The sequence below is a fragment of the Elgaria multicarinata genome, chromosome 2 (genome assembly GCF_023053635.1).
Source record: "Elgaria multicarinata webbii isolate HBS135686 ecotype San Diego chromosome 2, rElgMul1.1.pri, whole genome shotgun sequence".
In the NCBI taxonomy this organism is placed as follows: domain Eukaryota; kingdom Metazoa; phylum Chordata; class Lepidosauria; order Squamata; family Anguidae; genus Elgaria; species Elgaria multicarinata.
The window spans coordinates 43,072,354-43,097,626 of NC_086172.1; the positions used below are offsets into that span (position 1 = coordinate 43,072,354).

A 25,273-nucleotide genomic window follows, 5' to 3' on the forward strand; every position below is an offset into this window, starting at 1 on the left:
GTCCTGCCTCATTCACTGCATTTCAGGGGGTCCAGACAGTATCATCTTCATTTGTAACCCCTGTCCCATGTTTTCTTGCTGCTTTTTCCATCTATTTTTCCATACCAGAAAATATCTGTTAAGGAGGAAAAGACAGAATAGCTATACAATGCCTTTTGACTGGTAGCGTGAGGAGCCCTGCATCTGGAAGCAATCTTTATTTATATCGGAAGAGGGTCCTATACTAGAATAAATGCACAGCTTACATTTGGTATTTTATTATTTACTAGCTGTACCCTGCCACGCGTTGCTGTGGCTCAGTCTGGTTAAATTGAAAAGAAAAGACAAAGCGGATGTTTCTAATATGTTTAATTTCACAATGCTTGTGGATATACAATATTTTTAGTTGTTCCATTGTCTGTGTAGATATAGAGATTGTCTGGTTTGCCGACTCTAGAACACGCAACATATAATTGTCCATGTGAGAAGCAATCTGTGTCTAGATCTAAACCGCACAATTCTAAAGATTGGCCCTGAGCTTTGTTGATGGTGATTGCAAACGCCAATCGAATTGGGAATTGCAATCTCTTAAATTGAAATGGCATATCTGTTGGAATCATAGGAATGTGAGGAATGAGGACATCTTCACCTTTGAAAGGTCCTGTCAAGATTGATCTCCGACTATAACAATTGCCACTTCATCTATAGTTGGAGCATTGAATCTTCGCACATGTTCTCCAGCAGGTGTTTTGTCAGCATGAATAACAATCTTGTGTGTATCAGATGGCATCATGTCAATTGCTGTTTTGAACAAATGTACTAAATTGTTTTTTTCGTGAAGTAGCTGTTGCAGTTTTGAAACGATGGTCCTTTTTATGCCGGTATAAATTCCGCAGCGTGCATTCAATTCATCATTGCCATCACCAATGAAATACATTTGTAGGAATTTATGTTGACTATCTTGAAACGGAAGGAGGGAGCTGGCTTTATGATAAATTTGTCCTTTGACTTTGAAAGTTGGCATAAATGGAGCTGTGATGATTTCTGCGCCGAACGATGTCATTAGGAAGCATGAGTTGTATTTCCTGATGTTAGATAGGAAATGCTTTGTTTCTGCGGTATATCTGGCAAGCAAAGTTTGTAATGGTTCTGGTGGTTCTCCAAGTTGAGGCAGTTTAATTTTTCCAGCAGCGCAACACATTCCTTTTGTTTCTCCATTAAATTTAAGAGCCTTGCAATAAGGACACACTTCAGTCATAGTGCCGATGAGAACATGCCGCCTCAAACTATAATCATCAGCTGGGTTGTACCGGAATGCAAGGCGATTGTAATCGTGTGATTGTTTACCACGGAGTCGTGTTTGACGCTGATGTGCTGTTTCTCGTTGACGTCTTTCAGCCACTCTCAGCCTGTCGCGTTCATTCTGTTGAGAACAAAGCAGATCTGAAGCTGTAGAACGCGATTGCCGTGCTCGCAATCGTGCATCCTCAAGTCTGGCTGAACGTTGCTTGGCTGGTTCCTTGGCACGTATTTGAGGCATTCTTTTTCTTTTTTTCTCGTTTGCTGATGCCGGTTCTTCCTCAGTCTGATTTGCAATTTCTCGTCGCAGTGCTTCCGCTCTGCGAGTACGACGACCTAAGTGTGATCTTCTGCAAGGCATTATTTGGATGAAGTAAAGCAAATTGTTTTTAAAAAAGGATGTTTTTACGGTGAGGAGGTTAGCGGAAACTCCTGGCAGTTACCTTTCTTCAGAACGTGTAACTGTCACAGGTGTGACATCTATATTCACTCAGCCAATTGTGAGAGAACATGGAAATAATAGAGAAGGCAGAGGCAGCGGATTGGCCTACTGGTTGGCGATGTCACAATGATCAGCAGGACTGGTTTTGAGGAGGCCTATTTCTTCGATTTTAAGACAAACCTTTGACCCCCGTATAGAACATAGTTACATAACAACGCTCGCGTATTCGAATGCAACGTTGTGTCAAAATTTCAAAGCAATCGGTGAAGAACTTTCGGAGATATAACGTCTGTTTCGAACGAACATTTACATTTTTATTTATATAGATAGATGAAGAAATACTTTATTTACAGTAGGTTATTAGACATGATCTGTCAATAAAGAACTGTGGGGCTTGTAGGACTAATTATGTTGTTAGAATTCAGCTATTTGGGGGGCTGTCGGTCATGTATGACCAAATTAACCCCGGAATAACCTGTCTCTATCCGTGCTCATAACTTCAATCAGTGTAGGCTGAATATATAGAGAAGAGGAGCAGATTTGTTCCCACTGGTCCCACCCTGATCTCTGGACGTTCTGCTGCACTGTTGTTGTTAGATCGTTAAACCACCCTTCACCCAAAGATATTTTGGCAGTGTAGAAAACAAAACTCCAAAATCATCATATAATTCTACGATGAAAACAAAACAAGAACGCCATCATAAAAGAAATTAAAAGGCAGTAAAATATAAAAGGACAAACTAAAATGCTAGCTAAAATGTCCTGACAAACAAAAAACATTCACCTAGGCACCAAAAAGATAGTAAAGTCATAGGCAGTCACATTTCTATTTGGAGGGAGTTTAACAGACAGAGAGTGTCATCACACGGGGGTGGGTGGGTATGTGTTTCCCTACTGTTGCTTCTCCACCCCTGCTTTTGTCCCTCATTACTTCCTCTTTCTTTCCAGAGGGGATAGAGGAAGTAAACAAACACCGCGTGGCCCATTCAGGGACTGTTTTTATCACACCACTTTTCCTGAACACAGCAAGAGGTCACAGTGCATTCCTTTAAAAAAATGGATTAAAAGGGGTCTACTTTGTGATGGAAAAAAGAATGGAAGGAACAGGAGGTGTGCGGGAGGCAGACAACATTGTCTAAAGAATGTGTGCACATCCATAAGTGGGTGGTAGTGAGCTTACGATAAAATGCTTGTCTTATAAATCTTAGAGAAGGCTCTCTCCCTTGTTAACACATAACTTATGGAAGGTACTTTGAGAGGACCTTCTCCAGCAGGCAGGTATAGGGTACTTTCAGAAGTTTGGGTCCCAAGCCGTTTGGAGCTTTAAAGGTCAAAGCAGCTTCATGAATTGGGCTTAGAAGCAAATAGGTAACCAGTGCAGCTCTCTTAGAATTAGTGTAATATGATCCCCTCTGGTTGCAGCTATTAACATTCTACAAGCTGCATCTGCACTAATTGAAACTTCCTGGTCATCTTTGGGGCTAGTCCAACGTATAACACATTATAGTAATCCAATTGGGAAGTTACCAGAGCACGGGACATCATGGCCCAATTATCCTTATCCAGGAATGGTTGTAGCTCATGGACCAGACAAAGCTGGTAAAAGGGCACTCCTGGCTATCATGCATGGACTTTTCTGCTTGAATGGAAATTCTAGGAAAGACAGGGTTCCTGTCTGGGTGTATAGAGCCTATGCACATAGAGTTATATGTGTATAGGGCTTTGTTCAGACATCTTTGTTCAGACATCCTAGATATATTTTTGCTGAAGAAAGTCTTGTTGATTTTTTTTTTAGCCTATTTTCAAGTAAGCATTGCTTAGCGTTGCACCCTTATTTTCATTTCCAGTTAGGTATAATGGAGCTCTATAATTCGTATGTTAAAAGTGCCTTCAGTTCAAGTAACCGCTGTTCAAGAAAAGCAGACGTGCATAACCTCTTTCAAGTTGAGGGCTGAATTCCATTTCAGAGAAGCTTTTGGAGCCACATTCCAGTGGTGGGCGGGAGACAAAAGGCAAACAGGGTAGAGTTGGAAATACAAAAAAATAATAATACCAGCATAGTTTAGTTTAATGCCTTTCTGCCAGTAACTAAGCCTTAGGACAGGTATTTTATTCTCTTAGAATGGGGGGAAAAACTGCACCAAACCATCGATGGTTATGGGAAAGAGGGTGGGGCCAGTTTGGGATCTCTGGAGGGCCAGATTGAGATCCCAGGAGGACCAAATTTGGCCCTTACGTTCAGCACCCTTTTAGTAATGGGTGGGTGGAAGAGCAAGCTACTTACCAAGGAGGACCCTCGTTGCCCTTCAGCCTTTATCTAGCACCACCTAATAGGGCTACATTCTCCTTCATAATGCTATCAGTCTGACATATTCCACATTAATATAGATAGGTTGATGCCAAGAATGAAATGAGGGAAAGGGGAAGGGGAAGCCTCAGACCTAACTATCATCTTGCTCAACGAGAAGCAGGATGGAACTGAAGAATCTACTCATAAAAATCATAAAATGGGCCATCCTGGATCAGATCAAAGGTATATCTAGTCAAGCATTGTGTTCCCACAGACACCATCCAGATGCCTTTGGGACAGCGATAGGTTTACATGCATACAACAGCACCCTTCTGCTTGTGTTCCTCAGCAACTGGTATTCAGAGGCATACTGCCTGTGATACCTGAGGTAGTACATAGTAATCATGATTAGCAGCCAGTAATACCATTGTCCTCCATTACTTTTCTAATTTCCTTTTGAAACGATCCAAGTTGTGGCCATCATGATAATGTATTCCATACTACGCACTGAATGAAGAAGTACTTCCTTTGGCTGTGATTAGGAATCTCCCACTATTCAGATTCATTAGATGATTACAGGTCTTAGTATGATGAGAGAGGGAGAACAACTTCTCCTTATCCATGTTCTCCACACCATGCATAATGCTATTCATCTCTATCATGTCCCTTGTTAGCCACACTAAAAAGAAAAGCTAAATTGCCCCCTACATTGTAACCTTTCCTCATAGAGGAGTTGCTCAAGTCCTCTGATCATTTTGGTTGCTCTTTTCTGCATCTTTAAAGCCTTTCTGAAGAAGAGCTAGAAAGGGAGGATTGGATTAGGTTTGACTTGCTTTGACTCCAGCAAGATGGGAACTAACCAGTCACTCCCTTTCATTCCCATCCCCCCCCACTGCCGGATATGGTGGGGTGGAGAGTAAAGTGTAACTCAGAAAACTAACAACACACACACACACACACACACACACACACACACGGACTGTCAATTGTGTGTGATCCAATACATCCACTTCTGGGTTATGTATCATGAAATGGCAACTCTTTTGTACGTCATTGCTTGCTGATGATGTTTCGTAGTGGGCAGTATTTTCTAAGGTATTTTTTCAACAGTCTATTCTGATTGGTGTCTAGGACCCATCTATTTGAATGGCAGCTAGAGAAAGAGTTTGGAGATACAATGTGGTTAGCAAGAAAGAAACAGTCTTTGCTGGTCTCCAAGTCCTATTGGACCCACATATCGTAGCCAACCATGGTCTGGGAATCCAACATCTGGAGGGCCACAATTTCCCCACTCCTGTATGTTTATTTGGAAGCAAGCCTCACTTTTCAGTGGCATTTACAACCTACTAGGGCTCAATCCTATGTATGCTTAGACCAAAAAACAAGAAAAAGCCCTACACTTCCCAGCACTCTCCAGCCAGGAGTTATAGATTTTTTTTCCTGTCTAAACATGCATAGGATTGTGCCTTACCTGTGCTTAGTATTGCAGTCCTGAAACCCCACCTGACCCTATGACCACGACCACATCTTCTGAGAGCAGTTTCCAAGTTGACTAAGAGGTTGGTTCGGAAACATGCCTACAATATAATGATGGAATCCGCATGTGCGCCCAGCATAAAGAGGCTTCCGTTGAGGGCGTATATTGCTCTGTGTGTGTGTGTATGTGTATCTCCCCGCCCCCCCCCGACAAACATATACATATAATGTGCGGTGGGAGGGAGCCGCGAGGTGTCACAACCAGGGAGGGCTGTGTGGGAGCGCATGATGTAAGCGCCTGAGGTACTCTCAACGAGGCCAAAGAGGGCGCGTCGCCGGCGGCCTGCTGTGTGGAGAGGCGGGAGGAGGAGCAGGTGCCCATGCCGGCTGCGTGTGCCTTCCTTCTCCCAGGCGGGCTGTGATGCGCAGCAGCGGCAGCGTCGGCGTCGCTCCCTCATCATTTGCCAGCTTGCGATAGTGTCTGCGCATGACCCCTCCCAGCCGCCCGCTCCCTAGCAGGGGAGAAGGTTAGGCTGAGGGAGAGGATTTCCTCCGTCTTTAGCATTGGCGACTGCTCGGAGGCGACGCAGTGCAGAGGTGTGGGCAGGTTGCTCCGGCCTGAGCCGCGGCTTCTCCCCCGTCGCCCGCTCGGAGGGAGCGGGAGCCCCCTCGCCTCCTCTTTCCCAAACCCACGGCGGCCTCTCCGCACCCCCCACCCCTTCCGTCGTGTTCCCGCGCCTGGGGTCGCTGCTCCCCTTTTCCTCCGCCCCACCCCCGGCAATGACCACGGCGCGGGCGGCGGCGGCGTTGCTGGTTGTCCCTCCGCCGCCGCGCCGCCTCTTCCTCTCCCCCAAGTGCTGCTGCCCCCGGCGGCTGCCGCCGGGCTCCAGGAAAGTAGCTTGATGAGTGTCCAAAGTAGCAGTGGAAGTTTGGAGGGGCCGCCATCTTGGTCCCGGCTCTCCACGTCCCCACCGAGCCTGCAGGGCTGCTCCGCGGCGGCTGCGGCGGCGGCAGCGGCAGCAGCAGCAGCAGCGGCGGCGGCGGCAGCGGCCGTGGCGGCCTCAGCGGCGGCCTCCCTGCTCCATAACAACACGGCGCTCAAGGAAGGTAAATGGCGAGGGAGGGGGAAACGCTTCGTCTCTGCTTCCCCGGCGGAGAAGGGGAGGTGAGGAAGGAGAAGATGACTGACTGGTGTGGTGGGGGAATGGGCCCTTGGGGAGGGAGGGGCACGGCCGTGTCAATGGCAGCAGCGGCAGGTTCGGCAGCCGCCGCGCCGCCACCGCCTGAGGCCAGTCCCAGGCTTGCGGGGCCGAGTGCGCGGGGAGGGCACGGGAAAGGAGACAAGACATGTCTTCCTTCCCTTCTACATCCGACTGTGGACGGTCTAGACGGCTCCCCCTCCCCCAGTGAGGGACCTTAAAAAAAACACAAAAACCCACAGCAGCCTCAAGCAGCCCAACCCTAATCTAGCTATTTATTCGAGACACCCACCCCCCTCTAAAATGTCGTCTTAATTCCTCCCACCCCCTCACTTTCAATAGCTGCTGGAGGGGGTTGATTTTAATGGTTCCACAGTTCTTTGACTAATCCCCGGTATAAATGTCTGAAATCGATATCTTTCTGCTCTTTGTTTTTAAATGGATTTTTTTTAATGGAAAGATTTTGCATGTTTCTTCCCCCTTTTCCTGATAGTTAATTCTTTCTTTTATATTGTAAAGTGGGGAGAGGGAGAAGTGGGTGCTCTTTTTTTTTTTTTTTTCTGGCTGATGGTGATTATGATGATGAACGTGGCTGTTGCTTAAATGAAAAAGGGTCGAGTCGTTTGGGCATCATGGAGGTGTAGGATGGTGGAGAAGAGACAAAGATCGAGGCACTTATTGATACAAGAAAGACACTTTCTTCTGCCATTGGTTTCCGACTAAAGTGACGGAGACACGTTAAAAGCCAGCACAGAATGACTGCAACTTTCTCCTTTTCCTCCATCGCATCTTGGATGATTCGCCCCCTCTTCCCTCCCCCTTCTCCTTCCCCCACCCCTCTTGTATTAGAACGACAGTGAGAGAGCAGGGTGTTGTGGGTGTTTGCAGGGAATATCTGTATGAAGGTTATGTGCAAACAAGTCTTTTTTATTGTTTGTCTATTTCCCCCCTTGTTCCTTGCATTAAACTGTGTTGCCACAAGATGTAGCAATTATACAGCTTATGAAATGATTAATGCTCTTTTATTTGACTTAAAATTATGGTTAGCAAGGGTTAGAGGGGAACTTTAATACAACAACATATGGTATTCTGGAAGAATGAATATTGCATATTCATGATTTTTGGAATGTTATGGCTCTCTGACTGTTGTATTGAATGGTTCTTGCTTTTGTTTGCATTATGTGTTAAGTAATTTTTTTTAGCAATTCTTAGGAAACACAAAAACTTTCAATCTTATAAATGTTATAATGTTTTTGAGAAATTAGATTTTTCCAATTCAGAAGACATTGTTCTTATAAAGAAACCCTTTTGGTATTAATCAGTGAAGATCCTTAAAGACTTGATTAAAAGTGTTTAGAACCATGGAAATGTATAATGGGAGTGTATGCCCTCTTTCTCCATTCCAGTACTCAGACTTGCATCACTCCTTGTCACTTTTGCACACGTTCCTAGATAGGAAGCTGACAATAGCAAGCCCAGATTGGCATAAAAGCGTTCTAGAAAATACCTGAAATGGTTGGATTTATGGCATATGTTAAAACACTGAAGTGGCAGGCATTTTGTTCTTGGCTGTTTCTTTTGGAAAATTCTCTGAGGAGAAGAAAGCATTGTATTTATCAGTTTGAACGAAGTTTATTGAGCTCTCAGTTGGATAATTGCTTAACATCAGTAGAGTGTATTATACTCAGTCTTTAATATTGTATCAAACCTTATTTTTAGACTATACCATAGAAATTTAACTTAAACCTTTTGTTAACATTGCCTGAAAATTTTAATAAATAGAATAATGCTCTATTTAAATAAACAGAAAATGTTTGTTTTCTGACTGCTTTTTCTAGTTTGCAGTACAGAAGTTATATATGCTTTTAAATGGCAATCTGTTCTACTTAATATTTACTGTGTAAAGGTGTCAGTCTCTAGATTTGTTAATTCAACTTTTAAGGTCATCATAGTTCTTGATATTCTTCTAGAAGACAACTCATTAGGATTTTATTTTATCTTCTGGCATGGGGAACTAGAAATACTAACTCAGTAATATGAAGAGAATTTGCATGACACATGAAAACTTTAATCCAACCTCATGCAACCTTCAAAAGTGGTTATGATGCTGTATATTCTCCCTCCATGTCTGTTTTGAGTGTGATTTAAACTGTAAACCCTAAAAAGATTACTGTACAGTACTTAGAGTTGGAAGCATAATTGTAAATCAGTGTAGTTCATTCTGGTTGTGTGTATATTGGGTACAGGCAATAAGCCTTCCAAACTTTCCAGTTTGACTTTTAATATCACTAGAAAAATACATTGATAGTAAAGGAATGTGGCAGCAAAGGACAAAGGATCTCAATGTATGTTCAGACTATTTCGTTTTCTAAGCCTCAGTTGTCATTTGAAAGGACTATCTTTGAATATAGACACTTGTCATTTCTTTGGAGTGCACTTGATCCATCTAGTTTGGAAGATGCTGCTCACTAAGAAGGGGCTTCACGTGTTTCTCAGTAGAAGAATATATTCTTGAAAATGAAATGCCTCATAAGATACAGAGGTAAATGTTTTCTTATAATTGAAACTAATCTTGGAAGTCTTCAGCTTTTGATAAGAATAAGTAGTGTCTGAACTGACACCATTGTTCAATAATCTGAGAATATGTAGACCCACAGCTCAAGATGGAGTTGCTTATTGTAATCATAATGAAGACAGAGCAACAAGATTCAACTGCTAGAATCTACTATTTGAATTGACTAATATATATTTATTAAAACATTTGTATTCCACCCTATATCACAAGGATCTCAGGTAAAATTTATATACTTTGTGCATTTTGTTTAATATGCACTTATGGGAATGCAGTTGGTAGGTGCTCTTCTTATATAGTAGTCTGATACATGTTAATCCCATTAGTTTCAGTGGGATTTAATCTCTCTCTGTTAAGGCTGCAATCCTGTTTACGTTTACCTGAGAGTGTCAGCAGCAGGTAACTCCTATCTCCAAAACGTTGTAAGAGCTGCCACTCATTTTACAGTGGAAGTGACATCATAATATGTCCGTTAGCAAGTAATACCATCCCTTGTGTGACATAATTTATATTTACATGCAAACAAATATGCAAATTTACGTTAGTTTCTTCGCTAGAAACATATTTTACTGTTATTAAAAGTGCCTAGCATCAAGTGTGTGTCAAGTGAACATGGGCAACTATGATCCAGTTATAGTCTTGGTTTGGGGAACTGGAAATGAACAGACCCTTGATTTCCAACTTTCAATATAGACAACTTTAACATATACAGTGTTATGAAATAAATAATAATACAGCTTTTCAAAGTCTTTGACTTTCCTCCATGAACAGTTGAGGCAACAGTTTGAAAACGTTAAGATACTGAGACTTGGGGCAGTATCTAATAATGCTGTTGTGCTTCACTCGTTCTGTTGCGCTAGCAGGGCTCACTGTTAGTGCAATGGGGAGTAAGTGCTTTCTAAAGCAACCCTGGAAATGAGCGGGAACTCTCATTTCTGGTTTTGAAACAGAACAGTGGAGCTCCCTTCTGCAAGCTCTGCTTCTTTCTGGAAATGAGTGTTTCTATTTGTTTCCAGTTGCTTTAAGAACTGCTAGCTTGCACTAGCAATGGGTTTCACTGGCATGCAAGCAGCATTAGATACTGCCAATGGTTTGCGCTATGAAACAACCCATGGTTTGTTAAACATGGCTTGTTTGGGAGAAAGCATGCTGGCTCCCAACTTTTTGCCTGTTTCTAGTGCACCAAACAGCCCAGGGATGCTGCGTCTCTGGGTTGTTTTCCATGACATTGAAACCTGGAACCCTGTCATAACCCATGATTTGTTCTTGGGTTATAACTCTGGGTTGTTTCTCCCTTAACCCAAAGTTCTGGTTTCAGACATCATGGAGAACAACCTAGGGACAGAGACTATTTTAATGAACTGGAAATGGGCAAGTAGTGAAGAAGCCAGCATGCTTTTTCTTCTCTGGGTTGTTTCATTGGGCTGGTTCACATGATCAAAGCAAGGCACTGTGGCTTAAACAAATTACCATGACTTCTTGTGAGCTGCGACATGGGCCGAGCACATTTGCATGATCACCGCCTGGCCATGGCTTATCGTGTCATCTGAACCTAGGTGGCATGACTTGGAGGGTTAAACAGCCCATGGGTTATTTGAGGGTTGTTTAATCCTCCAACAAGACATGTTGCATGGATTCGGACAACACAATAATTATTCAGCAAATTGTGCTCTACATTGTTTTGAGCATGTGAACCGGATTCAGTGTATGAATAACCCAGAGTGTCAGGTTCAGATGTCATGATAAACCACAGTGAGAATGTGTGGATGATGTGCGGACTAAATTGCTTGGCTTTTCTCTGGAAACTTGAGAAACATTGTTAGAGGAAAAGTTCACCTTATCCCACTTTTTTAAAAGTACAATGTAGGGTTACATTTTAGACTCCCCTAGTGAACAAGAGACACATCTAAACATACTTTTCCAGAACTTGATTTATTTCTCCTCTCTAAAGTTACCATAATAAGTCAAGAAACTAATTCCCTTAGTTTTAATGAGTTATTTTTTATCCACAACACTCTGTAATCCATTTGATTTCAATTACTGAGGCAAGAAAGTATTTTGGAATACTAAAAGAATACTAAATACTAGTATCACACATAGATTGTCTACTTGTTGAAAAACTGACCATCTATGTCAATTGAGTTCTACTGTTTTGTTTTGAAAAGTATATTCCTCTGCAATAAAATGAAGTTGCAGAGGAATTAAGGGTTAATAAACAAGGGCACTCCCTGCCCCCTTAAAAAAATAAAATAATTGAAAAACGTTAGGGTGCCAGGTTTTACGTATTGTTCTTGATCAGCTATTCAGCTGGCAGAAAGAAGTAGCGAGGTGGAGGGGGGACAGCAAGCTAAAGAGGTGTGTGTGTGTGTGTGTGTGTGTGTGTTGGGGGAGAGAAATAGGGATGCTAGGGGCTAGGAAGGAAGAGAAAGAAGAAGGCTAGGGTTAGAGAAGGGAAAGAAATAGCGAGGAAAGGTGTTGAGGGAGAGCAATAGTGAGGCTAGAGGCTGGGAGTGGAGAGCGAGAGCGAGAGAGCGCTCAAAGGGGAAGAAACGGAAGAAGATTGTGTGGATGGAAGAAGATTGGGTGGGCCAGGAAGCAACTCTTCCATTTCTTCCTCTTTTCCAGGCTCACTATTTCTCTTTCTTGCCCCCTCTTGACTAGCCAGTCCCCCAGACAGACATTATATGACTAGTTCCATATGCCATTGGAGCCATTTTGTGGTGGTGCCCACAGCAGTTCCCAAAATTTCCAAATGTGCCTGTGGCTTCAGAAAAGGTTGGTGACCCCTGCTGTGTGGTGTCTTACAGCTGGGTAGTGCTATATTCCCCTACTTAGAGATGAGAAGGCTCAGGAAAAACCTGGAAAAACACAGGAAAACCCCAATTTCCACCTATTTAGAATGATGAATAAAATGTTTGTTCATATATTGCTACCCAGACTTTACTCCCCCAAAAGGATTTCAAAAAACTAAGTAATAGAAAGACTTAGAGATGTAAAATATTTGGAAATGCTAAAGCCACAGGGTTTGGGTAGGGGCAATGATATTCATAGAATAGTAGAATTGGAAGAGGCCTATAAGGCCATCAAGTCTAACCCCCTGTTCAATGCAGGAATACACCTTAAAGCATACCTGACAGATGGCTTTTTAATCCTCTCTGTGAGATTCCCAGCATAGTTATTTTCCCCGTTCTTTATTAAAATTATTGATGTAATGTATCTTTTACTGACAGATATTTAAGAATGCCTCAAGTCATGCTCAGTTTTCTAACTAGTTGCCATATACGAAGAAATGTTCTTTCTTGATACTTTGGGTTTTGTTCTGGTTAGATGCTGTGGCAGCCAATGAGTATAGTTCCAAAATCCATATGTGACAAAAACACTGAATGTTATCCTGGCACTATCACCACATGAGATTTAACCTGTAGGTGATCCCACCAATTTATTTTTTTACATTAAAAAAAGCTTGGGTTTATGGACTTAGTGCCACAGGTTTTAATAAAGTTCCCAGTTATAATTCACTATTAGGGAATGATTCCTCAGCTATAAAATCTGACAACTCTTGTCACCAAAATAAACCCTCCATACTTTAAAGCAGCGGTTCTCAACCTGTGGGTCAGGACCCCTTTGGGGGTCGAATGACCCTTTCACAGGGGTCGCCTAAGACCATCGGAAAATACATATTTCCGATGGTCTTCGGAAACTGTATTGACTGAACTATGTCATGTATCATCTTTTGTATTATTAAAGCTATTGTTATGTATTATTTTCATTAGCAAACCATCCCATGACAATGGATCGTATAGAGAAGAACAAAAATAATTTTATGGTTGGGGGTCACCACAACATGAGGAACTGTATTAAAGGATCACGGCATTAGGAAGGTTGAGAACCACTGCTTTAAAGAAACTCTGTAGCCTTTTTCCTATTTTGTAGGCATGGGACTGACACCATCACTAGAGATCACTCTTCAAAATGAATAAAAATTAGAATGTAAATAATTCCCCTTAATAAACAAGAGAATAAAAAGTCAATGTTCAGATAATAGGTTTTCATTGCTTAAAGGTTCTTAAATGAAATATACTTTGTTACCATTCCAAAATGGTAAGAGATTTCCCCCAGCTAAATTAGTTCTCAATGGCCCAGTTTGCCCAATCACCTCAACTTAAACCAGGCACGGCACATGTTGGTATGTTCTGGCTGCCATTTGCCTAATTATCCACCCAGGCGCGGCTTGCTGTGTCATCCAAACCTGGGTGGCATGGTTTGTTTGAGAGGGAAACAACCCTCAAATAACCCATGACTTGTTGTTGGATTATTTGAGTGTTGTTTAAACCACAGTAGTTATGCAAACCAGGCCAGTAACTTCCTCTTAAGACCAGGTTTCCCTACACCTCAACCAATTTCTTACAAGCAGGAACAGATGCTGTACACCACTCTTCTTCTGCCTCAACTTTTTCTGCTGCTTCTGAGGTTTAGTATGATTCAGTTGTTGCAGGGACTACCCACTAAAATTCCTAAAATGTATTATGTATAACATGATGTGTTCAAATAATTATCATATTTGGTATATAAAATGTTAAAGTATAGTTTATTTGGACAATAATTACAAATTTGCTAACTGTGTATATTTAAATACCTTGAAATTTAATGATAATTTTATAAGTAAACAAATTGAAACATAATACTTTTTGTTTGGCGTTTGTAAAATTGTTTGTGTCCTGGGTACGAGGTCAGAGCCAGAAAACCACGCTATCCTCCCCCTTCATAGCCGGCACAGGGGGAACCACGCAAGCTACCTCTCTGTGCTCAGTAAGTGGAGTGCGGAGATGGGGGAAAGGGGCATTCTTAGATTGGGGTGGCTGCCTTATGCTGAATCCAGAGGCCGCCCCAACCCCTCCTCTGAAGTGCCACTACTAGACGGGTAAAATCACATGTCTAGTACAGAAATGTGGGGCAGCTAGAGCGTGGAGGCGAAGGTTGCTTCTGCAATCCGGCCATCCTGCATTGGATATTTGGTAGTCTCCGAGTTTGGAGGGTGCTGACTATTGACATAGGATTGCGACCAAAATGAGTTTAGATCTGTAAAGAGCACTAAAATAAATAAATACATATTGCATATATATATTTTTAAAATTATTTTTTCCTGACCCTTTTTCTTGTTGCTTTCTATTAGTGCAACTTAACTAGTGTTAGCAGCAGGACAGCATTGGATCTTTCACTTAGCGTTACAGGGGAAAATCAATATATACAAAATATTGATTAATGTGCATGGAATAAACCTGAACCATGTCAGCATAACTTAAAGTGGATTTGGTCTAGCAAAATGTGCACATGATTACTGGTTACAGAATCTAAATGATCTGAATGTCAGTGGCTTGAGAAGTTTTCAGTCTTCTGAGTGCTGCTGTTTTTATAGCTAGTATATTGATGGGATTGATGACCAATGCATGGTAATTATTTGTGTGAATTAAATTTCATGTTCACATGTAAGCTGTGACCCTCAATCAAAAAAGCCATGTTTCTATGTAAAAGAAAATATCTGTCTCCTCAAGTTGTATAGTAAGTGATCCAGTAACCCAGGTATTTTTGGTAACCCACTGGACTTTGGTACACTCCCGTGATCACAGATCATTCATCCCCAATCTGGTGCCCTCCAGATGTTTTGGGATTCAACTGTGAGTCCCAGACAGCATGGCCAATAATCAGGAATGTTGGAACTTGTAGTTCAAAACATCTGGAGGATGCCAAGTTGGAGAAGGCTGTCGCATGATAGAATCCAGGAGATGCTATTCTGTACCTCCACCAGGTTCCTCCAATGGTCCGATATGGGTGATCGTGTATTCCTATTTTATGATCTCAAGACACATTACAGAGCTCAGGTGGACACTTCTCAAATCATGAGTACTAACTACCAATAGTCTACAGCCATACTACCCTGAACACACCCGATCTTGCCGGATCTCGGAACCTAAGCAGGGGCAGGCCTGGTTAACTACCAATCACGTATCATGGACATTAAGTTTTCATCTTTATGGAAAAGCACTTATTTTATGCAGTACCATCCCTTTATTCTGCACAATTCTAGATACTTATCCCAACCTTATACATGTTTATTTTAATGTAAGTTCCATTTTATTTAGTGGGTTGCTATTTAGAAATAAGTACGCCTAAGACTGCATCCTTAGTTTTCAGATTGGTGTTGGTATCTTTGCATGTGTACAGAGATTGAAACAAATGTGTCCCTAAACAGACATAATTCAGCAGTACAACAGGCATGTAGGCTCCATGTCCAAAGGGCTTGGATTATGCTCCTTGGTGATATAAAGTCTCTAAATAGTTGCAAACCAATATATTTTAATTATTTTAGGAACAAGCAATATGCATGCTTGTTAAGGAAATAGAATCATAGAATCACAGAATAGCAGAGTTGGAAGGGGCCTACAAGGCCATCGAGTCCAACCCCCTGCTCAATGCAGGAATCTACCCTAAAGCATCCCTGACAGATGCTTGTCCAGCTGCCTCTTGAATGACTCTAGTGTGGGAGAGCCCACAACCTCCTAGGTAACTGATTCCATTGTTGTACTGCTCTAACAGTCAGGAAGTCTTTCCTGATGTCCAGCTGGAATCTGGCTGCCTTTAACTTGAGCCCGTTATTCCGTGTCCTGCACTCTGGGAGGATCGAGAAGAGATCCTGGCCCTCCTCTGTGTGACAACCTTTTAAGTATTTGGAGAGTGCTATCATGTCTCCCCTTAATCTTCTCTTCTCCAGGCTAAACATGCCCAGTTCTTTCAGTCTCTCTTCATAGGGCTTTGTTTCCAGACCCCTGATCTTCCTGGTTGCCCTCCTCTGAACACGCTCCAGCTTGTCTGTGTCCTTCTTGAATTGTGGAGCCCAGAACTGGACGCAATACTCTAGATGAGGCCTAACCAGGGCCGATTAGAGATGAACCAGTACCTCACGTGATTTGGAAGCTATACTTCTATTAATGCAGCCCAAAATAGCATTTGCCTTTCTTGCAGCCATATCACACTGTTGGCTCATATTCAGCTTGCGATCTACAACAAATCCAAGATCCTTCTCGTTTGTAGTATTGCTGGGCCAAGTATCCCCCATCTTCTAACTATACCTAAATACCTTAAGTCTAAATGATTTAAATCTGCCTTGTTTTGTTTTTTTGCTGGTTTAAATTTCCTTGATTTAAATTAGTCCATTCTTGTAATTGATAAGATTTTATTACCTTCTGTTAAACTTATCCATTGAATTCCGTCAGCTTTGAAATGCCAACATGGGTGCATATGCCAGCATACACGTAGACTAGAGCAGTTTTCCCCAACCTGATGACCACCAAATGTTTTGTATTTCAACTCCCATCTGCCCCTGCCAGCGTGGCCAGGGATTAGGAATCATGGGAGTTGCAGTCTAAAACATCTGGAGGGCACCAGGTTGGGGAGAGTTGAATTAGAGTATAGAAGGACTAGAGGACAAGGAGAAAAAAAGCCATGGGAAAGATTAGAGCCAAGAGGAAACCAACTGCTGAGAATCCTTAGATGTCCCTGAAGAGTAGCCATATTTTTAGGAATATGCTATATATGGATGGACACTGGATCATTTCAATGAAGGAACAAGATTCCAGAAGTTCTTTGAGGGCTGCTTTTTTATTAAGAGTGACAAATTTCTACTAATACTATGGTTTGTCCTAATTTTGTTTTAAATCAGAACTACACATGGTGTTAAGTTGGATAAAAGCTAACATGACTTGCATGATTATTATTATTATTATTTTGGTAATTGTTAACTTACTAAAATATTTTATTTATCAATACAATAACAAATGAAAGATGATTATAACTAAAATTACAAACAAAAACTTGAGTCTTGTAATGGATATCTTGGCTTGGATCTTAACTCTTCATTTTGTGAATGGAAGGAGAGTTGCATTCATGGGTTTTTTCTGTGTGTGGTTTGTGTGTGCGTGTGTGTGTGTGTAGCCAAAAGTTAGGGTCCAGTTTATTGTGCCTTTGGGAGTAATGGAAACAAAATAATATTTTATAAACGCTAAACACAATGATCCGATTTACATGATTGAACAGCCTTCTATGGATTATTTAAGCCATGATGGGCTCCAGTGCATTCGTCCAGACATTTTGAATATTCACCATCCAGCCACAGCTTGTTGGGTCATGCGAACCCCTGCAGTGGGGGTTATGTGATTTATTTAAATGATATTTAAATAAATGGGTTACTTAAATAAATGGGTTATTTAACCCTTGCACAACCCATGGCCTACTTCAGGATTATGTGAGGTTTGTTTAACCCTTGCACAGCCCCCACTACCCAGGTTCACACAAAACTACAAGCTGCAGCCGGGCAGTGAATATTCAAATCCTGTTCAATTTGCACCACACTTGATTGTGTGAACTGGATCATTGGGTTAGATTCAGCTTCTTTTCTCCCAGTGGGAGGTTTCTTTGAGCGAAGTTCTACTTAGAACATTCCTGCCAGCATGAAGGAAGGAAGGTGATCTTTGCTGATTTCCCCTTCCTCTGCAGCTCTCCCACTGTTCTGGAGGGTCACTCAACCCCATGGAGCAAATTTCAGGGGGGAAATAGAAGACTTCAATGCAAGGGAGGAATCAACAAAAATGGTCTCTTCCTCAGTTCCACCAGTAGGACTCCACTGTTTCCACTGATGATCATGGATGGAGGAAACCATGGATGGAGGAAACGCTTCCAGAGGCAGATTCTGTATTTAACCCAATTTCCTTGTCTGATCCCAGTAGCCGCAATTTGGCTTGGAAACGCCCTTCCAAAGTTGGAGACAGTGCTTCGACATCAGAAGGGGGAGTTGGAGATCCTCCCACTTGCAGCTGGTGTGGAGAGAACAGCGCGGGCTGCCTCTCTGAGGTCAAAAAATCATCCTCGGAGAAAGGAAACAGGGCGTTCATGTGGGTGGGGATGAGTTTGGAGATGCCAGGACATGATTTCTCCTGAGCCTCCTCTAGCCTATTTCCCTCTCGTTCCAAAGCGCCCTCACTAAAGGGGTTGAAATGCCCATCTAGTGAAAATATAGGAGATTGGAGGACAGGGAGGCAAGGATCACCTCAGTCACTCCTCCTGCCCTGCCAGCTTCAGCCTGGTGTAGGAATCTCGGAAATCTCTTAAGTTCTAGGGTTTCCGAGCCATGAAGTTGCAGTGCATAGGGGATTGTGTCCTTAACAGTGTTGAACTGTTGAAGCATTTAGATTACCCCGTGTCACTTGTTAATTGGATTAATATTGCTCAAGTGATATGTAACTATCTAAATTAAGCTTTCACTTGAGATTGGCATTATAAATTCTGAATGAAGTACTCAGCATTTGCTTTACTTTAAGCTTCTGGTTTTTTGTTTTTCCTTTTCCTTCCACAATATGTGGCCATTTCATTTACTTGAATATTTTTAGGCATACTAGACCAAGAATCCATTTTGCAGAATTATATGGAAATGGTTGCAAGACATCTTAGAGTTCAATGAAGACACATATGATGAGTTTCGGATACACAGTATTTATGGTTTTGATGTTTCTAGGTTGCTTACAGACTTTAGGTAGTGTTATTACATTAGTTTACATTTATCTTCTTTCAGTTAACATAAAGGAGCAGTTTATCAACCTTTTAATATAGGGAAAAAGAAGGCTAATAATTGTGATGGTGATTACTACTGGGAAAAGACCTTGCCATCTGTGGCAAGTTAATCTCATCATGGGCACACCTGCTCTGACCTGTTCCACCTTTAATTCCCAGAAACCTCTTTTAAAGATGTCGTATACATAATTCTGTCAACTTGAATGTCGTGGTTGTCACTGCAATGGAAACGTTAACAGACTTGTAGATTAAACTTAATAGTGTCTGCTGTTTTTAGAGTTTAATATATATGGTTATGCAAAGCATAAAATAGCACTTTGAATTATTCAACTGTAGTGTTACATATTGATCAGGTTTTTTTGTATTATTCAAATATAATGTTTTTATTAATTAATTAAATGTATACTACTTAACTGATAAGTGTCCTCAGGGCAGTTTTCAATAATAAGGGATTAAGATGTTAAGGACTACCTGTTAAACATGGTGTGAGTGGACATCCACTCACACGAAGGACTTCTCCTGTTCCTCCTCCCTGCAGACCACTACACGGCATACTTGTGCTAGCTACATGGCTACTCTTTTGGCCTCATTGTGTAAACCATATTTTTCTTCTTTCTGTACACCGTGGGCAGGTTCACATGTCACTTTAAGCCATGATGGTTTATAAGCTACCATCATGGGTTAAAACAACGTGCAAACCTGCCCACAGTGTATAGAAAAAGGAAAAATCCCGTCGTTCCTTGAGCCACTACTACGTCACCTGCATCTCTGATTGGCCTGTCCTGTGATAGGGGCATATTCTTCTGTCCCTTGTCTCCTATCTCTGACAGACCTCCACCGTTATCAGCATATTGTTAGCTGCTTTTCTGCCCTCCCCGCACAACCAGCGGCACCCTGATTCTCAAGGCATTCCTTCCTGCTCTGTCCCCTCCTCCCACCACCATTGCCCACTTCCCAGCTGGTTTTCAAAGCCATTCTCTTTTCTCCACCCATGTGCACCAAAAGGGAGTTGGGGGTGCTAACTCCTTGACAGTTCGCTGGAATGGGATGAAATTCTATAAGCAGGGTCCTCTCATGGGGAGCATCCAAATTTTGTGTTGGTTAACCGCATGACTTTCTTTTTTTCATGGAAATGTGATCAGAAAAGAAAAAAGGAGGGGGCAGGCTGTAACTCCATGGAACTTTGCAGGACTAAAGCCCAAACTCACAAGTGTCTTTTGTGAAGATGCACCTGATGCGAAAACCCTGTGCAGCTGCCGCTACACACTAAAAAAAGTGGGTAGGGGCTGTAGCTCTGCAGAACTTTGGAGGACTGGAGCCAAAACTCAGACACAGGTGTCCCTCATGGAGATGCACCTGATGTACAGCAAAACCCTTGTGTGGCTGCCTCTGCACGCTCAAAAAGATATTTTTTGACACTGCCAGGGGAACGGTTGAGATTGGCGGAGACAAGACAGACAGAAAAAGTTGCCGAACGTTGTGCCACAGCTACGTCATGTTCCTCCCTGCCACCTTCTGCTTCTGCCTTATCACCACTGATCTAATCCCTGCTTTGATCCCTGCTTTGATCCATCACCCCACCCAAGCCACGCCACATCACTCTCACCTGTCTGGTGCCCAGCCGGATTTCCATGCTTTCCCCTTCTACCCTGCCTACTTGCATTCCCACCTCTCCTTGCACTGCCGCAGCAGGTTGTAGCATGGCCATCCATAGAACTAGATTTTTCTCTCAGCATCTAGCAACTCTGATTAGGGAGTTCATGCCATGCTGCCCTTTGGTGCATAAGAGCAGGCCTGGCTGTTTTTCTTTCAAGCAGTGCTGAGTTTCTTCTATTCCAAAGTAGGAAGAAAAAGCTTTCTATCTGAATGATTTTTTTATCTGAAACTATTTTTGATAATTGGCTACTCTTCCACAAAAGAGTTCTATATAACTCAAAGGCTTGCATATTCCTCTAGGAAAGTAGCACAGCCATCAGGTTTCTTTCTATTTAAAAATCTGGCATGGTAACAATTGTTCATGTTCTCCTGGAGGGAGACTAATGTGAAAATTGCTGAATTGGAATGAATTGTGAAGTTTTAACATTGTGGAATTTAGTCTACAAATCCTGCAAATGTGTAGCTCTCTACAGAATGTTACTGTCTTCCTTGAGATTTGAGTGTTACATTACTGAACTTGCTATGGCTATTCATCACTCAGGGGTTGCTAAAGAGGATGAGTTTACACCCACATTAATTAGACTTTGCTTTTGTTTAAATTTTGTTTTTCATTTGTGTTTTGCATCTTACTTTAACAGGCCTGGTGTTATATCTTGTATTCAATGGGTTTTTGGCCTCATTGCATGTGTGTATGTATTTACACGCACACACTTAGTGGCCCGGTGGAAGAATTAAGATGTTAAGGACTATAGGTTAAACATGGCGTGAATGGACATCTGCTTGCACAAAGGACTTCTCCTGCTCCCTCCTCCCCTCGCAGATCTCTATATGTGCCCCCCCCTCTGCTCTAGAGGGTCTGGAGCAGATCTGATGTATGTGTAGGGGACTGCAGGGGGGAGCCTTCAAAGCTCATGCCACAATAAATGTGTTTGTTTTGAAGGTCATTATTACTGCTAGCTACTTGTTTAATGATACAGTGTATGTGGATTGTTTAGTAGGCCTAGTTCCAACTACTGCAAATATTTGGTGCGTCCTGAAAGAATAAAAGGATATGAATGTCATAAAAGAACATTGTGATGTCAGCACGTTAAACTCTATTGCCCAATGTAAATTTCAGTGAAAGGAATTTATCATCTTCGTGATAGTTGGCTACAAGTGTGTTATTTTATTTCATGGTGTGAAGGTTAGCTTGCTTTTCTAAAATGCAAACTTTTAAAAACAATATTCATGTTGAATGCCATCAAACAGTGAAGTTAGTATATAGCATTTCTGAAGTTTTATATGTGCTTTCTTAAGCTCCACAAAGTCCACTTTTGTTGTGATCTCCTCTGACATAGCAAGTTGATTAGTATTTTGAATGCTGTTGTTTTATATAGTTCCAGCAGTATACATGCTTTACAGAATAACAAATCAAGAGATAGTTCCTTGTGCTCTGGATTGTGCTTACAATCTAAAATTCAACAGTGGGGAAGCAACAGGAGAAAGATGGCAGCAATAATAATAAGATAAGTTAGATTTCACCTGAAGTAATAAAACACAGCCACTCAATTCAGGTGTAATGTCAAATTATGGTTTGGTCAAGTGCCTCTCTGGGCTCATGGGCTCCCTCTTCCCCTACTGCATGTGGGTATACCACATCCTGTTTTTTGCTAACCACAGTCAGTATGCTGACTGTAGTTTGGAGGTTAGTTGGGACCCATGATTTGTTATCCATGGATTGTTTGGGAGCGAGTGTACTGGCTCCTGACCATTTACTGGCTCCTGACCATTTACCCACTTTCACTGCTTACCCACATCCTAGGGGTTGTTCTCCATGCTGTGTGAACCTGGAGCTCTGGGGTATTGAAGGAGAAACAACTTAGAACCCAAGAACAAGCCATGGGTTCTAGCTCTGAGTTGTGTCTTTCTCAACAACCCACAGTTTCAGATTTGCATGTCATGGAGAACAGTCTAGGGATGAGGCGTGCTTGTGTTGTTTAGTGCACCAGAAACGGGTGATCAGGTGTATAGTTCTGGTCACCACACCTCAAAAAAGGATACCATAGAGCTGTTTAAAAGTGCAGAAAAGGGCAACTAAAATGATTAAGGGGCTGGAGCATCTCCCCTAGGAAAGTTACAACAACTGGGATTGTTTAGCTTGGAAAAAAGGAGGCTAAAGGGAGACATGAAAGAGGTGTACAAAGTTATGGATGGTACGGAGAATGTGGATAGGGAGACATTTTTCTCCCTCTCTCAAAATACCAGAACCCGGGTTCATCTCATGAAGCTGATTGGTGGAAGATTCAGGACAAATAAAAGGAAGTACTTCTTCATAGAGCGCATAGTTAAATTATGGAATTCACTACCATGAGATGTAGTGATGGCCACCAGTTTGGATGGCTTTAAAAGGGGGTTGGATAAATTCCTGGAGGAGAAAGCTATCAATGGCTACTAGCCCTGATAGTTATGTGCTACCTCCATTATCCGAGGTTGCTGGGGAACATGGGTGGGAGGGTGCTGTTGCACCATGTCCTGCTTTGTTGGTCCCTGGTCGACAGCTGGTTGGCCACTATGTGAACAGAGTGCTGGACTAGATGGACCCTCGGTCTGCTCCAGAAGGGCACTTCTTAAGTTCTTAAAGAAAAAAAGAAAGGAAAATGTGACCATGTTCCCTAATCGGGGGGGGGGGGAGGTGAAAGGTGAACAACCACACATTAATACCAGTGCTGAAGGAGTCTGCAGAAGACATACCAATTAGAAAGGACTGTAAAAACTCTTTTAGGACATGCGCTAGTTCACATATTACTTACAAGGGAAGAAAGTAGCATGAGTGACTTGAGCCTCTTATTGTCCTTGTTGTGCAGAAATATGTAGTGTAGTTAAATTATGGAATTCACTACCATGAGATGTAGTGATGGCCACCAATTTGGATGGCTTTAAAAGGGGGTTGGATAAATTCCTGGAGGAGAAAGCTATCAATGGCTACTAGCCCTGATGGTTATATGCTATCTCCAGTATCCAAGGTTGCTGGGGAACATGGGTGGGAGGGTGCTGTTGCACCATTGGTCCCTGGTCGACAGCTAGTTGGCCACTGTGTGAACAGAGAGCTGGACTAGATGGACCCTTGGTCTGATGCAGCATGGCACTTTTTATGTCCTTACAACATGTGGCATGAACTGGGGTATCCTTATGCCTTTGGAAAATCTTCACAAAATTAAACTCATTTAGAATACGGCAGCTAGGTTAACTGTAATGTTGTAAATTAGCACATTTCAGTAATGCTTAAATACCTTCATTGGATCTCACAATTCTGTTTCTGGTTTTGATCTGTAGAACCATGAATAATTGGGAGCTAAAGTACCACAAGGTCTGTCTTCATGAACCTGCCCAGCATCTGAGATGGTTATAGGATGCCCTTATCTGAGTGCCCCCACCCTTGGGGTTAATCACATGGCTACACAGTGGAGAATAAGGCTTTCAACTGTGGAATGTTTAACTGGTGCTATAGGCATTGGGCAAAGTGAATATGTATTTTTCACTGCTTTTAGGCCAGGAATGGGCAGAAAGTAGATAGATCTGCTGGTAGACCTTGGGGTGATTTACCGTAGATTGGGAAGGATTTCTGACTTCCCATTGTTTAGCAACATCAAGAATGAAAAGATTCTCTCCCTCTGCCAATATTTTGGGCTGTTGAAATGAAGAAGGCTGGGGAAATGGAGACCAGGAGTGAAGTTTTGCTAATAATAATAAAAGCACTGAAAACTGCACTGATACAAAAACAAATTTATGGGCCGAGCATGTGCTCAGTGGCACTCTGTTTCTCAATTCTGGGTAATTATCTTCCCCCCCTCCCCCATTTTGCACCTGGCTCTGTTTGTTACACCTTGGGAGTTCTATTAAAAAAACAAACTAAATTCCACAAGCCTGAAGTTTTCCCACCACTATATTAGGCTATTTTACCAGCTAGCTGCTTTGAAGCTTTGTTCTCTCTCTCCTCTCTCTCTCTAACTGCTATATTTGCTGTTTAATATAGTTTTGTATTTAAAATTATGTAAATTTTGTTTTTGTATTTAAAATTATGTAAGCTTCCTTGAATGCCATTTTGGCAAAAAGGCAGGATGTAAAAATCTAAAATACTAGAATTTCTATGTGTGGTAGAAGATGATGCCCAAGCTTAAGGCTTGTTCCACACCTTGCTAGGTGTGCATTGTTTACACATTGCAATAGAGAGTGAATCAGACCAGGAGTGTTAGATTGTGGAAAACCAAAGAGGCAAATTATTTCCTGCCATTGCGTGTCTGACTTGAAATGTGTTTTTGCTTTTAAAGGCTAGTTATTCTTCGTGGCACTTGCCACTACAGAACTACATGTGATAGCAACAGCCCCATCTCTCTCTTCCACCCCCCACCCCCCCGGAATGTAGCTGCTACAGACTGTAGTCAAGTGGCAGGGTGGGGCAACCCTTCCAGCAAGCAGGACTGCTGTATGTGTTGAAACTTGTTTTTAAAAGAATGTTCTGATTTTGTTTTCATGTTGTGATTTTATTGTACATTGCTTTGACGGCCCTGGTGGGCAGAAAATCAATATATAAATACTAATAATAACGTTCTTCCACCCAATATTTTTCTTCCTGCAGTAGGGATCATTTGATTTAAATCAAATTGATTTAAACCATGATTTAAATCATGGTTTAAATCACTTCTCTAAGGACTCATTTTTAATGATTTAAATCACTGCTTAAGTCCCTAGTGAGGAAAATT

The 25,273-nt window shown here is 42.0% G+C and overlaps 1 protein-coding gene across 1 annotated transcript in view; it reads left to right on the top strand.

Annotated features, from left to right (window-relative positions):
- The first annotated feature begins 6,328 nt into the window (after nt 1-6,328).
- TLK1 (tousled like kinase 1) overlaps nt 6,329-25,273 on the top strand; it is a 72,560-nt gene continuing 53,615 nt past the window's right edge. Inside the window, exon 1 of the mRNA XM_063116402.1 lies at nt 6,329-6,593. Within this exon, the coding sequence (XP_062972472.1) occupies nt 6,389-6,593 (205 nt within the window). The 5' untranslated portion in view covers nt 6,329-6,388. The remainder of the gene's footprint in view (nt 6,594-25,273) is intronic.